The sequence below is a fragment of the Rhinoraja longicauda genome, chromosome 20 (genome assembly GCF_053455715.1).
Source record: "Rhinoraja longicauda isolate Sanriku21f chromosome 20, sRhiLon1.1, whole genome shotgun sequence".
NCBI classification, from domain to species: domain Eukaryota; kingdom Metazoa; phylum Chordata; class Chondrichthyes; order Rajiformes; family Arhynchobatidae; genus Rhinoraja; species Rhinoraja longicauda.
This window is the reverse complement of record NC_135972.1, coordinates 34,033,710-34,051,478: the sequence shown is the minus strand read 5'-3', so window position 1 is coordinate 34,051,478 and position 17,769 is coordinate 34,033,710. Positions and strand designations below refer to the sequence as shown.

General features: G+C 43.4%; 1 protein-coding gene across 4 annotated transcripts in view; it reads right to left on the bottom strand.

Annotated features, from left to right (window-relative positions):
• Nucleotides 1–17,769, bottom strand: part of msrb3 (methionine sulfoxide reductase B3) — a 117,710-nt gene that overhangs the window by 44,347 nt on the left and 55,594 nt on the right. For all 4 annotated transcript variants that reach the window (XM_078416645.1, XM_078416644.1, XM_078416646.1 and 1 more), the window contains one exon: nt 12,484–12,512. In XM_078416645.1, the coding sequence (XP_078272771.1) occupies nt 12,484–12,512 (29 nt within the window). The remainder of the gene's footprint in view (nt 1–12,483; nt 12,513–17,769) is intronic.

Sequence of the window (17,769 nt, the reverse complement as noted above, 5' to 3'; positions counted from 1 at the left end):
ACAAAATAATCTGATTTCATTTATACAAAGAACAATGTTGTTACTCAAAATCCATTCTTTTTTCTTTGGCCTTTCTCACTAACTTATAGGGAAATCTATGCACCTTGAAAGTCAAACAAAAAATATATTTATTGGTGTGGAAAAAGAAAAATCGCATTCTTATAGTAATTGTTTCAAGAAACCATTCAAAAGGTGGATAATAAATGTAAATTGGAACAATTTCAAAAACTAAAAAACCAAGAATACTGTTTTTGCAAAGAGAATATGACTTATTTCAGTTTCTCAAGCAGTGCATTATTTGAGCAATGAAAATTGTTCATTAATTGCTACCTATTACCTGAGATTTGCTGAGAGTATTTTTTGATAAAGTTTTTTTGATGTCCTTATTATTATGGAGCAAAGGGGAGATGTCATATGATTAACGGAACACGGACCTGTTGTAACATTTTATATTTTGACAAGCTTATCAAAGTAATTTCAAATAATTATTAAAACTGATTTTTGACAATAATGTATCTACCAGCATTCATCAATTTATTCATATCTGGATGATTATAGAAAGTTTGACCAAAATGAGCAAAGACTTTTATTAGATAAATAATTCATCCTTTCTGCTTTTAATTCTGAGAAACAGAGTTCACGGGACGAAGCACAGCCTAACACCAAGGTTGAAGAGATTAGGAGACAAGACTCGTTAAATGCTGAATTCCCATCAGCATTTGTTCGGGGAAAAGAATCTTTTCACTGAAGGGTTTTAGGGGCAAGTCTCATTTTATCATTTACAGATTAATTATTTACTGTAAATTATAGAGGGCAGATACAAGATGAAGGCAACCTCATCTCATTGAGCAACCTCATCTCATTGAGCAACCACATCTCATCTCTAAAATTAACATTGACTGCTTTCATGAAAACACCTATTCAGTGGAATTTATATTGTATTGAAAGCAACAAAAAAATCTTAGATACAGTAAAACAAAATGGAACGCCTGGAGAAAATCCAGGTGGTCACAGGAGGCATGTGGTAACTTCCTACACTTTCTCCTGCAACGCCAGAATGGTATATTACTTGTTATTCATCTGTGTTCCATCATAACTCGTAAATTTGAATAATAACCTGGATAACATAGCATGTTAAAATTAGTTGAAATTAGCATGTAACAAAGGTAATGCTACGGTGGTTATGGGAGATTTCAACATGCAGGTAGACTGGGAAAATCAGGTTGGTACTGGACCCCAAGAAAGGGAGTTTGTAGAGTGCCTCTGAGATGGATTCTTAGAGCAGCTTGTACTGGAGCCTATGAGGGAGAAGGCAATTCTGGATCTAGTGTTGTGTAATGAACCGGATGTGATAAGGGAACTCAAGGTAAAGGAACCGCTAGGAGGTAGTGACCATAACATAAGTTTTAATCCGCAATTTGAGAGGGAGAAGGTAAAATCAGAAGTGTCAGTATTGCAGTTGAACAAAGGGGACTATGTTGGCATGAGGGAGGAGCTGGAAAGAGACCCTAGCAAGGATGATGGTGGAACAGCAATGGCAGGTATTTCTGGGAATAATCCAGAAGATGCAGTGTTGTGTGCAGTTTTGGTCTAATTTGAGGAAGGACATTCTTGCTATTGAGGGAGTGCAGTGTAGGTTCACGAGGTTAATTCCCGGGATGGCGGGACTGTCGTATGGTGAAAGACTGGAGCAACTGGGCTTGTATTCACTGGAATTAAGAAGGATGAGAGGGCATCTTATAGAAACATATAAAATAATTTAGGGATTGGACACGCTAGATGCAGGAAACATGTTCCCAATATTGGGGGAGTCCAGAACCAGGGGCCAGTTTAAGAATAAGGGGTAGGCCATGTACAACTGAGATGAGGAAAAACCTTTTCACAAAGAGAGTTGTGAATTTGTGGAATTCTCTGCCTCAGAAGGCAGTGGAGGCCGATTCACTGGATGCATTCAAAAGAGAGTTAGATAGAGCTCTTAGGGCTAGCGGAATCAAGGGGTATGGGGAGAAGGCAGAAACGGGGTACTGATTGTGGATGATCAGCCATGATCACATTGAATGGTGGTGCTGGCTTGAAGGGCCGAATGGCCTACTCCTGCAACTATTGTCTATGTATCTATGTATAACTCAATTTCAGCATTCAATGGCATTGCATTCAAGGCATTCCCAAGTTTCCATTGTACTGCTCCAAAAGATATGGGCTCGGACTGCCACCAGTATTTCTAAGTTCCTTATAGTCTAGAAGGGTTTGGGAGTTTATCTTGAGAAGATTCCAAATTTTTCTCATACAGTACTTATCTGAGTAATAGTGTCATGAGGTCACAGTTAATTAATATAGATGGTTGGAACATAGCAATTTAATGTAGAGAGCACTGATGTCTTGACTTTTTTTTAAACGAACAATCACCACTTGGGTGAGATTTCAGAGAATGTTGGCATCAATAGAATTGTATACCACTGAGAAAAATCTAAATATTCAGCTGAACGGAGGATATTAAGGAGATTTCAGGAAGCGAAGCTGTACACATACCCTGGTATACTTTGGTGGCGCTGAAGTAGACTTGGCATCAAGCATCAAGTTCGAGCAATAAATGTCACCAGCAATTTGTCCTGGACCATTGTCCTTGGACAGTGAAGCTATGGCCAAGAAAGCACACCAACGCCTCTACTTCCTTAGAAGGCATAGGAAGTTCGGCATGTCCCAAAAATCTTCACCAATTTTTACAGATGCGCCGTTAAAAGCATTTTATCGGGATGCATCACAGCATGGTTTGGGAACAGCTCCATCCAGGACCGCAAGAAAGTGCAGTGAGTTGTGGACTTAGCCCAGACTGTCATGCCAATCAACTTCCCTTCCATTGACTCCATCTACACTTCATGGTGCCTTGGCAAGGCTGCCAGCATAACCAAGAACCAGTTTCACCCCTGGTCACTCCCTCTCCTATCAGGCAAGAGATCTAGAAATTCAAAAACACAAACCTCTAGATTCTGGGACCGTTTCTTCCCAACTGTTAATGGGCAACTGAAAGGTCCACTCATCAGTCAGAGTGTGGTCTTCACCTCCCATCTATCTCATTGGAGACCTTTGAACTAATCAGATTTGATCAGACTTTATCTTGCACTAGATGTTGTACCCTTTATGCGTGCACTGTGGATGGCCTGATTATAACCATGTCTAGTCTTTTCTTTGACTGGAGAACATGCAAACAAGAGCTTTTCACTGTACCTCAGTACACGTGACAATAATAAACGAAACTAAACTATATTGTTCAGGGGTGAAAAGGCCATTATTACTAATCAGAGCACTTCAGATTCAGATTAGTTTATTGTCATCTATTCCAGCGTGCAATGAAATTCCTGGTTCACAAGAAGCTCACTGAATAAACAGAATACCTACAGTAATGATAATCACAACAACAAATGCAAATCAGCAGATTGCAATCCGAAGTAGTGCAATAAAATTATTTAAGTACGGTCACGGGATAACCCAATAAGGTAGAGTTAAGAGGAAGAGTATGTTGCAGCTCTGGCAATGGGGTGTGACTATCTTTAATCAGACTTCACTGGACCTTATCTTCCACTGAACGCTATTCCCTTTATCATGTATCTGTACACTGTGGATGGCTCGATGGTAATCATGTACAGTCGTTCTGCTGACTGGATAACATGCAACAAAAAGCTAATCACTGTACCTCGGTACACGTGACGTTAAACTAAACTAAACTAAACTGAAAGAGGTGCTGTAGGAAGGAACTGCAGATGCTGGTTTAAACCGAAGAAAGACACAAAAAGCTGGAGTAACTCAGCGGGACAGGCAGCATCTCTGGAGAGAAGGAATGGGTGACGTTTCGAGTTGAGACCCTTCTTCAGTGAAAGAGGTGATTGGTTCAGGAATCTTATGCCAGTGGGGAACTGGATGTCCTTTAACGTTTAGTCAAGGGACGAACATTAAAAATTGAAAATATGGTTAAAAAATTGCCATCAAAGAGAAAAAAGTATTTAGTTTTGCATTTAAGATAAAAAGTGATAATGAGTTTATTTTTTGAGCTCAAGAAAAGGGGTTTAATATTAAAGATCAGTTACATGATTTGGAATTTCAGCAATAGAAATGAAAAGACAATTCAGAAGAGAAGGAGTTTAAAAAAAAAAACTTTTCCCCCCTTCCCTTTCCCACCTCAGCTTCTACAAATGTGCAATTTTCCCCAAATCCATGGTGGGGAAGGTTACATAAGCCAGGCAGTCGATAATGTACTAGAGTCGGAGTATGGGAACCCAAGTCATGACTGTCGAACTGATACATAGGCGAGGAACATCATTAAGTTGTACATTTTAACATCTAATGGGATTGAGAATGTCAAAACCCTCCCTGCACTAGAATAAAAAAGGTCAGTGAACACATATCAAAAGCTTTCCTGTATCCTGTTATCCCTTTTTAAAGATGTACTGACTCATTCTTTACTACAATTACTTTATTCCTCATAAAACTAATGGAAGTGGATCGTACGCATTAAACCTTTGTGAGCATGCTGTTGAGGATGTGTAATTAGCTATTACTATTGATAAAAAGATCAAAAAGTCATCTTCCAGTCAGATATGTTACCAAGGCAGTAAAATACAAATCAAAAGAAACTAAGAGCTAAAGTAATGACCGCAAAATGTTCTTGTTGCACTGCATACCACAGGATGCAAGACTAGAAATACTGAACGGTTTCTTTCAATTTTTTGTTATTTTAGAGTAACATTTATTTGCTTGTTATATTCATTTGGAGATAATACTGAGGGAAAATTATTTGGTGTGTTTCTAAGTTATGCAGGCTAATTCGTTCTTAATTTTGGGTGCCATCAGTTGTGCAGCAATAGATGGCTCCTCAATCAGTCTCAGTACTACTGAGCTGGAGAGGACTGAGGGGAGAAAACAGCTGTGTTTCACACATCCCTTGACCCCCTTGCCTCCATCACCCCAGCGTGGCCTCTGGAAAGTACACATGCAGACAAGATTGAAATCAATTGTGATTCTCTCTTTGAATGCAAAACCTACTCTCACTCCTTGTTTAGACTCACATATGAAGAACGGCCAATTGTTTGAAATATTGAAGGGCCAAACTGATGATTAATAATGTGAAAATTAATTTTACCTACAGGCACTTCAGGCTAGCAATAAACATTAAATTAAGCTAAATTTTCCAGTTTGCTACCAGAGTACTCTCCTACAGGGGCTCCTTGCAGTACTTTCATCTGGAAGGGCTGGGATATTGGAGTCAGTGGCTTATGTTCAGTGTAGTTTAGAGATACAGCGCGGAAACAGGCTCTGTGGCCCACCCGAGTCCACACCAGCGATCCCCACACATTAACGCTACCCTTCACACACTAGGGACAATTTTTACACACCAAGCCAATTAATTTACAAACCTGCACGTCTTTGGAGTCTGGGGGGAAACCGAAGATCTTGGAGAAAACTCACGCGGTCACGGGGAGAATTTACAAACTGCGTACAGACAGCACCTGTAGTCGGGATCAAACCCGGGTCTCAGGTGCTGCAAGCGCTGTAAGGCAGCAACGCTACCGCTGCGCCACCGTGTCGCCCGTCACGTAAAATATTGCATTTCAAAAGATAGATTCATATATTTTGAGCAAATATCACGCTTACAAGCTGCAAAATCAGGGAGATAAAGGACTTGGTGTAAGAAACAAAGCTGAATTTTTCACCTGACTAGAAAACCACAAGAGCCTCATTTGAGCAACAGTAAGCGTTGAGATAATCTGGAGAACTGCACCTCTGGTTCAATACTAATTTTGTCTCACAGGTTGTGACAACTATAAAGTTGTGCAAATTCGTAATGATAACATATTTATCTTCAGTTGCTTTATCTATGTGCATTTATATAAACATTGCTCCAATATCCCATGTTACAACTTGCTCAAGATGAGGTGTCTTTGAGAACATAGTGGTGGACAGCCCTCTCAAACCACTGTAATCCACTCTGGTTGAGGTGCTTCCGTAAAGATGCTGGGCCAGGTTGTGCTCACCTTGGTCCTGCATCCAACATCTCACCTTAGTCCTGCATCCTACATCTCACCCTAGTCCTACATCTCACCTTGGTCCTGCATCCTACATCCCCTATTCCGCTCGTCTCCAATTTCCACAGCAGCGCATTGAAAAGTGGCCGTCAGAGCTGAGCGGACACTGAGGAGGACGTCCTGATCTGCTCTCGGAGATGCCACAGACTCCAGCAGTAGGTCACAGACGCAAGGAAGTATGGGAGCAGGGTGCCAAGTGTACCCCACCCCTGAGCTTTACACCAGCCGTGAATGGTGCAGCCGACACTGATTAGAAAGCTAATTGCAGATTCAAGTATTGCCTTCAAGTACCTTTAAAAAATACTCTTTTATTATAACTTATATACAGACAGTTAAAAAAAAATTAAGTCTACTCAAACAGTTTTACAAAGGCTCCGTTTTTAATGTATGAGGTCCATTCTACTTCACTGAACAGTTCTCAGATGTGGAGAACGTTGCTTACCCTGCATGAAATGATTGGTGAAAGCAAGCACGTACGGCAGCTCACAGGCTGGTTCCAGCATGATCTGACCTGTTGGATAGCGATTTGGTAGCAACAGCTCCATACAAACTTGCTGCCCTTATCTTTTATATATATATATATATATTTATATATATATATATATATATATATACTATATATATATTTAAGAGGCACTGCAGTAAGAGCTGAATTGCTTCAGCTCTTCTAACAAAGAGTGCAGACAATGGTCATGGCAACGCATAAATGGAAAAGGTAGATGTTTAGAATAGAGGATGAAATGCCAAGCAAGCAGACCGTTGTCTCTGGATAATCCTGAGGTTCTCGTGCAGAAACTTTGAAAGAGTTGAAGCTATTTCCAGTCATAGAAATCAGAATCTTCCATCAACCTTCAGATGTTTTTAAAGTGGTCAAGAGGCTTTCGGGCGCAAGCTATATGGTGCAAGAAATCTAGTCTATGGTTTACTCCAAAAGCCATGCTTTTCATTTGGTTGCGATTTTGTTCAATGATCATGCCCAAGATATTGATGGCAGGCTATTTGCCAAGTAAATGCTACAGGATCTGGACAATATTCAGGCTTGATTTGATAACGGGCAAATAACTAACGGGCCACACAGGTTCCAACCTTTTACCATGAGCAACAAGGGAGTCTTACCACATCTCCATGGAATTACCAATACCAAATTAGCCTTCAGCAACAACTAGAGGATCACCATTAACCAATATTTTAATGTAAGTGGCCATATAATTACTTTGGCTACAAGATTGAATATTCTATGATGAGTTACTCACTTTCTAAATCCTCAAACCCTTTCCACTATCTGCAAGGTGCAAGATGATGGAACACTCTCCACTTGCCTCATTCCAGACCTCATGTTTAGATTGCACTAAATGTCACAGCCAACTTCCTCGCCCGTACTATTCCAGGTGGCCATGCCTGATACGTCCCATACTCTCCACAGTGTTAGGAAGCTCCTGATGCCCTGGTCAAGGAGAAGCAACTTCATCTGTTTATCCTTCAGCACAGCAGTGTGGCACGGTGGTGCAGCGGTAGATTTGCTGCCTCACAGAGCCAGAAACCTGGGTTCGATCCTGCCTACAGGCGCTGTCTGTACAGAGTTTGTACGTTCTCCCCATGACCTTCATGGATTTTCTCCGAGATCTTCGGTTTCGTCCCACACTCCAAAGACGTACAGGTTTGTAGGTTACTTGGCTTGGTGTAAATGTGTGTTGTCCCTCGTGTGTGCAGGATAATGTTAATGTGCGGGGATCGCTGGTCGGCGCGGATCCGGTGGGCCGAAGGGCCTGTTTCCACGCTTCATCTCTGAACTATAAATCTAAACAGAAGATGAGGCTGGTCCAATGGATGGAATTGTCAATACTGAGAGTTAAAGTTCAAGCAATGGGACAGTGCTCTCATGTGGCACTTTGGAATTCAATAACCTTCAAGAATCACTTGGGCTTCTACTCCTTAAACAATTCAGTCATAATAGCCATGAGAAGATTCTGCTCATGGTCCAATGCCAGCTTCCCAGGATGCTAAACATCACCACTTTACTGTCAACACATCCATTTTGCCAGCCATCCTGAGGGCTGGTGCTGCACCTCAAGGGGAAGAGCAGCCTGCCACCTCCTCAATTCTGAATCAATGGTGATGCTCCATCATCTCTGGCTCAGCAATGCTGCAATGAAATCAGCAGCAATACCAGGACATCGGCAAGGAAAGGCCGGCTCAGTCTACCCCTTACACTGGTCTGGAAATGAACTGTGGGACGTTCAAAATATACCTCCACACTCATCACCTGCCGCACCCCGCACAACATAACCAGTCAGCTTTGCACCTTAACGATGCAATGGAGCAAGAGACGAAGGTGGCCATGGTGGTGTAGGGGTAAAGTTGCTGCCTTACAGCGCTTGCAGCATCGGAGACCTGGGTTCGATCCCGACTACGGAGTTTTATACGTTCGCCCCGTGACCTGCGCGGGTTTTCTCCGAGATCTTCGGTTTCCTCCCACACTCCAAAGTCGTACAGGTTTGCAAGTTAGTTGGCTTGGTATAAATGTAAAATTGTCCCTCGTGTGTGTAGGGTAGTGTTGATGTGCGGGGATCGCTGGTTGGCACGGACCAAGTGGGCCAAAGGGCCTGTTTCTGCGCTACATCTCTAAACTACACTAAATTAAAACTAAACTAGAGAACGGCATCCAGCACAACAAGTGTCAGTACCTGGGGATTGTAGGGGAGAAGCACTGACTGGATATGCAAACAGGAACAATTTAATTGCCTAGTCAGACGAAGGCCAGTGATACTTTACTTGTATGGAAGCACTGTCTCACGGAAGCTCTCCTAGCCCTGCACTATAGAACTCAGTAAACCATCTAAAACCATGGGCCTAGCATGCTGAAATCATTCAGTTCAGCTGCACTGTATAACAAACATCCACATGCTCCAAAAACAAACCATTTGAATTTCCGGGCACAAACCTTTAATGATTTTGAATGCCTGCTCCTGACCATATTCTACTACATTTTGATTGCCCTCTCCCAACATAGGAGTTGGTATTTCAGAATATTCTCCCCTCGGGCCTGAATTTACATCAGAACTTAGATGGAAGTGTTCATTTTCACAGGATTTTCCAACTACAACTTCAATGCACAACAAAACATCCAGCATTCGATCACTGCAATTGCTGACATTTTGAGATCACTTTGCAAAGATCCTGATAATGGAATATGCTGGTATTTCTATTAATTGGGTTAAAAATATTAATGCAATCAATTATCACCACTCCATCTGCAAAGCTGGAAGCTCTGCTGGATTAACCGAGGTACTAGTTACATTAGTAGATTTGAAATGTGACCAGAAAGCTTGTGTAATGTTTTCAGTGCAGTCATCAATCATGATTTCATTAACGATTTGTTGATTATGAAACTTTTTACTAAGTGTAAAATGGCGCACAATTCAGAAGGATAAAAGTCATTAAGTAACTTTTTTTTTTCCTATCTCCTATTTTTTTGTGAATGGCATTCATTTAAACAAAAGTATGGCTGGACATCAATTGGCAGCCATACTTGGTTTAAATAGTGTTCTCGTGCAGCTCAGGTTTGGAAGGATTAAATTAGGTTGGAGGATTGAATTTCGCACATCAGTAGCAAAGGAAGAGCAACTCAACTCACTGACTGTATGTAACTCAGTAGCTCTGATAAGCTGCAATACTATACTGAATAATGCGTTGTGAACTCTGACATAGTCATCCACACTACATGATATCTGCTAGTATATTTATAGAGATACACATTAAGATCCTGTGACAATTTTTTTAGTGTGTTATATTACAGCAATTAGTCAATGTGGAACTAAACAGTTGCAAAAGAGACTGCTGTGCATTCAGTATTTCAAATTCTGCAGATAACATAACATAACATAACATAACATAACAACACTTTATTGTCACTCGGCACAACACCGAGCGAAATTTCAGCAGTCACACAAAATACAGCAAAAAGAAAAGAACACAGGACACCCGACCCCAACACAAACATCCATCACAGTGACTCCAAACACCCCCTCACTGTGATGGAGGCAACAAAACTTCCCCTCTCTTCCCCCCGCACCCACGGACAGGCAGCTCGACCCCTACCGAGGCAAACGACACGCACAGCCCCCGCAAGGGGATGGAAGGCCCCCCGGCCGAGCCGCCCCGGGCACCGAAACGTCCCGCGGCCACACCGGGCGATGTTAAGTCCAACGGCCGAGCCGCACCGGGCACTGAAACGTCCCGCGGCCGAACAGCGCTGACGATGTTAAGTCCAGCGGCCAAGCCGCGCCGGGCACTGAAACGTCCCGCGGCCACACCGGGCAATGTTAAGTCCAGCGGCCAAGCCGCACCGGGCATTGAAACGTCCCGCGGCCGAGCCGCACCGGGCACTGAAACGTCCCGCGGCCACACCGGGCACTGAAACGTCCCGCGGCCACACCGGGCGATGTTAAGTCCAGCGGCCGAGCCGCACCGGGCACTGAAACGTCCCGCGGCCGAGCCGCACCGGGCACTGAAACGTCCCGCGGCCGCACCGGGCGATGTTAAGTCCAGCGGCCGAGCCGCACCGGGCACTGAAACGTCCCGCGGCCGAGCTGCGCCGGCAATGTTAAGGCCCGCAGCCGAGCCGCACCGGGCACTGAAACGTCCCGCAGCCGAGCTGCGCCGGCAATGTTAAGGCCCGCAGCCGAGCCGCACCGGGCACTGAAACGTCCCGCAGCCGAGCTGCGCCGGCAATGTTAAGGCCCGCAGCCGAGCCGCACCGGGCACTGAAACGTCCCGCAGCCGAGCTGCGCCGGCAATGTTAAGGCCCGCAGCCGAGCCGCGCCCCGGGGAAGAGACCTAATAAAATAAAGGTTTCCCCCCGCCCCACCCCACACCCCCACCACACACCCCCACCACACATACACAGCCAAAAACAGAAACAAAAACCATCCCAACACCGACACAAACAAAAAAAAAGAAAAAAAGACAACAGACTGCCAGAGAGCCGCAGCCGTTAGGCGCAGCCAACTCCTCCCATTTGGATTCTTTGGTACACTTTCACACATCCAAAACAAGTGTTTCACTCAGAAAACCTTTTGGTGACCAGAAGGGACACTGGATGAATAATCCTGTTATCCTAATCTGCCACATTCAAATAGTATATACATTTTATGTGAGGCTAAGTGAAATATGGCAATGAAAATAAATTTGAGGAAATGTTATTGCCTTCCACAAAAACATATTGATGTCATATCTGCACTCATTGGACAAAATTATCTATATACTAAAACTCTCGTTTGTTATCTTGTTTGTGACTGAACTTCAGCCAAAACGGTACACGATAGCGTGACAATTTTAGGCCCACCTTACTCCACCATTGTCACTTTAGTGATAATGCAAGTAGTTTTATTGAAATCGGTCTTATATTTTTTAAGTTTATTCACATTTTAGAGTTTAAAAGGAGGGGAGGAGGGGGGAAGGGGGGAGTGGGGGAGAAGGGAGAGGGGAGGGGGGGTTGAGGAGAGAGGGGAGGGGGAGAGGACAGGGTGCTGTACCAATGCAGGAGAGGTTTGGGCCCAATGGGTCCACTTGGTACCAAATAAAATTCAAAGTATGTCACAGATGTTTGGGCAAGGTTCTTCCCATCTTTCCCGACGATATCAATGACAATGGAATAAAGTTAAATGGATAACATTCATCGTCTTAAACCTTGACCACAAAATCCTGATTATGTGATAGCTATATACCCCTCTACAAAATTCCCGCAACTAAGACAACTGTACCATTTCTAACGGCAGTGTGAGACACCAGGAAACTTGGGACCTTTGTGATTATGACTGGACAACAGCTGTTTTTACTTACTTTGAAAGAGATAAACATCTGTGTGACATCTAGCCAACACTATACAAAGCAGCAGTCAGGCTGAATGTTTGACCCAATTTTGCACAAGTCAAAAAAATCAATGCTTTAGTTTAAATATTACAGTAAATCCTGGCAATAACAGACCTGTATAGAGGGGATTTCGGTTATAATGGACCGAGGCTCCCACTGCCCCATCGCCAGTTACGACAATTGTCAGGCGTGCTCCTGGTAGCGGGAGGGGAGAGAGCGAGCAGCATGAAGGCGGTGTAAGTACCGGGCCTCTCACTGGCGCATCGCGTGTGAAACCGAGGTTTCTGCAGCTTCCCGGCCTGTGAATCTCCGCTTGTTTCACACCCCTAAACCTCCAATGCTTTGTTTATTCCTTCCTGGCCTTGGGTTAAACTTTAACCCCCTCGCTTAGTTATAGCGGACAATTGGCAATAACGGACACAAACCCCCCCCCATCCCTGGGGTCTGTTATTGCAAAGCTTTACTGTATTGCTTCTCTCTAGTTTAGACAAGAATAAAATTGACGTTGACGCACAGCATCAAAAATTATACATACCAGATCCAGAGTCAAACTTGGTCTCAGACCTGCAAAATTAAATAAAAATGACTTGATTTTTTAAAGATTCAAACTATATGCACGTCTCAATATGTGTACAATGGCCAGAAGCTCGGGGCGAGAGCACCTCTGGAATGCACACATGCACAGTTAATTGCGGAAACTCAGAAATGAATGCCGTTGATTTCTCTGTTCTTCCACAGGATTCCTGCTGGCAACAAAACATAGGCCAGTGTAGTTGCACAAGTTCTATTATGGAAAGGAACAGCAGGCAGCCACTAGTCAATTGTGGCACATCTATTCACATCCCAGCTAATTCACATGAAGGGAGTGAAAATTAGTTTTCTGCTGTCATTATACACTGCATTCAATGAAACATACCTTTCTGTACCTGCTCAACTTTCACTGGTAGCACAATGAAAACTAATAGAAGATCTGACAGATCCCCTATCAGTTTTCATACCATGGTGACATCATGGTTGTCTTAAGCTCATAGCACTGAATCCCAGCAACAGTCAACATCCGTACAAGATACCACTGGGAGAATGAACTGGCAAGATTTAAAAGCAAGCTTTGATGATGTGATTATCCTACCTGACCACCAATGAACAAATCAAAAGAATAACAGTAATGCTGGCTTGTTTTATATATGTAAACCTTTATATATATACACACATATATACATATATATATACACACACACACACACACACACACACATATATATATATATATATATATATATATATATACATATATAATATATACACACACATATACATAAGGTTTAGTTTAGTTTAGTTTTACAGCACAGAAACAAGCCCTTCGGCCCACCGCGTCTGCGCCGACCAGCGATCCTCACGCACATTAGCACTATCCTACACACAAACTAGGGACAATTTATACAAACGCCAAGCCAATTAACCCACGAACCTGTACTTTTTTTGAGTGTGGGATGAAACCGAAGATCTCAGAAAAAACCCACACAGGGAGAACGTACAAACTCCGTACAGACAGCATCCGTGGTCGGGATCAAACCCGGGTCTTCGGCGCTGCAAGCGCTGTAAGGCTGCAACTCTACCGCTGCGCCACCATTTGTTTCAAATATTTCCCTTGAACTTCACCCAATCTGTAGAGTTTTGTAATTTCATTGTATAACTATTTTTCATTTGTTATCTTCCACTTCTGATAATACAATATCGTTGATCCATTTTTTTGTTACTGTTATTTTGATACATTAGTGAACGGCAGGTTAAAATCAGACTACAAGCATAAAACCCTCTGAAAACTTGCTAATTAGTTGAGTATGCTAAGAATTTTTGTATCTTGAAACTCAGTATCTCAAAACCAGATGTCATTCCCAACCCGTTCACTCTTTGTTGCATGGTTAACTGGCTGGGCAATTTATACATTAAAAAAAATAAAAAATTCTGCCCTTGTGGGAACATCATGTTTCAGATATAAGTTAATACTAGCTGTAAATTCAGGAGTCTTTGAAGCTCTCCATCCAACTGTGGGAAAACTGCTGTTGGGTAATTATACTCAAGATGCTGCTGATGTGCTGTCAAGCAGAATTAACCCTCAGACTGGGCCTATCCATGCAAGCTGTTATAAGGCAGCATTGTCTGTACGAGACTCTCGAACCAATTAGTGAGCATGCTCTGGTCAGATTTATATCACACATTAACGTTCAGTTGTATATATGTCCACAGCTGCCACTGAATTGCCCAAGAATCGCTACAAGAATTGCTCAGCGGGAACCCAGTTAGAGGATGTTACACGCATAAAGGCTTTTCAATAAAATGCATTAAACTACCTGAGAATGAGGCATTCACCTCCTTTCCCCTCAGTGACAGATAAAACTCGAGTGCATTTAAAGGTTATAATAGTATTTCATACAAATATTGAGCTTCAGCCAACCTATTTCCCCCCCCCCCCCTGATCTATGGCAAAAATAACAGGCTTAATTTCCAGAAGTCCAGCTTTGCCACAATTTTATTGCATCTCCACTTACCATGTAATAAAATTACCTTTATAAAATCAAGTGATGTATTATTAAAGGTCTTGGAGCAAATGTTTCATCGTTACCAGGAGCACAAAGTTAATGGGACTGCAGAACTACAGCTCAAAGCAAGCATTTCGGTGCAGTATATTACCATATTGGAAATCAACACCAGGGGTACGCTGAAATAAAGCCACATTCCTAAGGAAACTCAAAATGGATATGCATCGTTTGAATCTGAAGAGAGTTTCAAAATTTACTAACGTTAGAAAAGGACCTTCAAAATAACCACAGAGTTCCGTAATCCCAGCAGGATTTATGTTTCTGTCCTTTTATATTTCTTTACTCCAATATTGAGAGTCAATTGTGTGCCAGATTCTGAAATTCCTTTCCCAAGCCATACCACTTACCGAACCCGTATCAAATTTCTGAGAATCATTGAGCAAGCTTAGATACGAGGGTTGGCAATTTGAATACCTGCCACTGGATTTCTTTAGCACTGTACTTCGGCGATGTGGGATGTGTGCAAAAACAAACAGGCGAAGAAGCTTATTTCCAAAGTTAGCTGGAAAGTGCAAAGTTGTGAATTTCAACCAGGCGTGCGGCCTCTTTTTGCAGCAAAGCCTGGAAACATCAAATCACCTTTCTCTTCCACTTTTTATAGTATTTATTTGAGTACAAGGTCAAATAATCAGAGGTGGTGATCCATGGTTAACATAGCATTTCCAGGAACCTTTACATTTTCCCATGTTACTGTCAATGATGCTTCATTTCTTCTTGCCAGCACCAACACTAGCAAACTTTCTTCATTTAATTCTTTCATTCAATAGACAATAGGTGGAGGAGTAGGCCATTCGGCCCTTCGAGCCAGCACCGCCACAAACAGTACCCCGTTCCTGCCCTCTCCCCGTTCCTGCCCACCCCTTGACTCCGCTATTTTTAAGAGCTCTATCTAACTCTCTCTCTTGAATGCATCCAGAGAATTGGCCACCACTGCCTTCTGAGGCAGAGAATTCCACAGATTTACAACTCTCTGAGTGAAAAAGTGTTTCCTCATATCCATTCTAAATGGCCTACCCCTTATTCTTGAACTGTGGCCCCTGGTTTCACTCCTTTCACTGTTTCCAGGAAACTACTCCAATAGACCTAACCTTGCAAAAAAATATTTTGGTGTACTCTCCTTAGAGCAATCCAAGAATCTGCCACCACCAAATTGAACATAACATCTGGTGCCGTCTTGTTCACTTGTGTCTTATGTGTTTCTGTATTTTAGAACAATGGGCCCTCCCTCAAAACATGCAAATCCATTGGACTCCTTTCTCTTGTAATTGTGAACCCTATTAGACAATAGACAATAGGTGCAGGAGTAGGCCATTCAGCCCTTCGAGCCAGCACCGCCATTCAATGCGATCATGGCTGATCACTCTCAATCAGTACCCCGTTCCTGCCTTCTCCCCATACCCCCTCACTCCGCTATCCTTAAGAGCTCTATCCAGCTCTCTCTTGAAAGCATCCAACGAACTGGCCTCCACTGCCTTCTGAGGCGGAGAATTCCACACCTTCACCACTCTCTGACTGAAAAAGTTCTTCCTCATCTCCGTTCTAAATGGCCTACCCCTTATTCTTAAACTGTGGCCCCTTGTTCTGGACTCCCCCAACATTGGGAACATGTTTCCTGCCTCTAATGTGTCCAATCCCCTAATTATCTTATATGTTTCAATAAGATCCCCCCTCATCCTTCTAAATCCCAGTGTATACAAGCCTAATTGCTCCAGCCTTTCAACATACGACAGTCCCGCCATTCCGGGAATTAACCTAGTGAACCTACGCTGCACGCCCTCAATAGCAAGAATATCCTTCCTCAAATTTGGAGACCAAAACTGCACACAGTACTCCAGGTGCGGTCTCACCAGGGCCCGGTACAACTGTAGAAGGACCTCTTTGCTCCTATTGTCCTAAAAGAGGACCTTTCGCCATGTTTTAGCTAGTTATGTGCTCCAATGATCTTAATCAGGTGCATCCACAACCTGCCTTCATTGGTGGAACGGTGGTGGAGAGGGTCAAAAACTTCAACTTCCTGGGCGTGCATATCTCTGAAGATCTGAAGGAGGGCCATGGTGGCACAGCGGTGGAATTGCTGCCTCACAGCGCTTGCCGCGCCGGAGACACGGGTTCGATCCCGACTACGGCTGCTATCTGTACGAAGTTTGTACGATCTCCCCGTGACCACGTGGGTTTTCTCCGAGATCTTCAGTTTCCTCCCACACTCCAAAGACGTACAGTTAAATTGTCTTGGAGTTAATTGGCTTGGTATATGTGTAAATTGTCCCTGTTGCGTGTAGGATAGTGTTAATGTGCAGGGATAGCTGGTCAGTGCAGCCAAAGGGCCTATCCGCATTGTATCTCTAAACTAACCTAATCTGTTCTGTACCTGGCACATTGAAACAATCATAAAGAAAGCCCATCAACACCTCCACTTCTGCCGAAGATTGAAGATTCAGTATGTTGATGAATACTCCTTTGAACTTCTACAGGTGAAGAAGCAGCTTCTTCCCAACAACCATCGGCTATTAAGCATTACAACCGCCAACTAAGCTCCAAACTACAGAGACGGGGGGAATTGGTTTTATCTTTGGACTATTATTGTTTTTTTAATAAATACTGAACTTTTTGTTGCTTAATATGGTGTTTACAGAGTATTATGTTCACATATCTGTTGTGCTGCTGCCAGTAAGAATTTCATTGTTCCATTTCACAACATATGACAAAAAATACTTAACACTTGAACACAAGGAGAGCTCAAATGAAGGGGTGTGTGTGCGTCTGCGTGTGTGTGTGTGGCTGTGTGTACGTGTCTCTATGTGCCTGTGACCCTGTGTGCCTGTGACTCTGTGTGCCTGTGACCCTGTGACCCTGTGTGCCTGTGACTCTGTGTGCCTGTGACCCTGTGTGCCTGTGACCCTGTGTGCCTGTGACTCTGTGACTCTGTGTGCCTGTGACTGTGTGCCTGTGACTCTGTGACTCTGTGTGCCTGTGACTCTATGTGCCTGTGACCCTGTGTGCCTGTGACTCTGTGTGCCTCTGACCCTGTGTGCCTGTGACCCTGTGTGCCTGTGACCCTGTGTGCCTGTGACCCTGTGTGCCTGTGACTCTGTGACTCTGTGACTCTGTGTGCCTGTGACCCTGTGTGCCTGTGACCCTGTGTGCCTGTGACTCTGTGACTCTGTGTGCCTGTGACTCTGTGTGCCTGTGACTCTATGTGCCTGTGACCCTGTGTCTCTGTG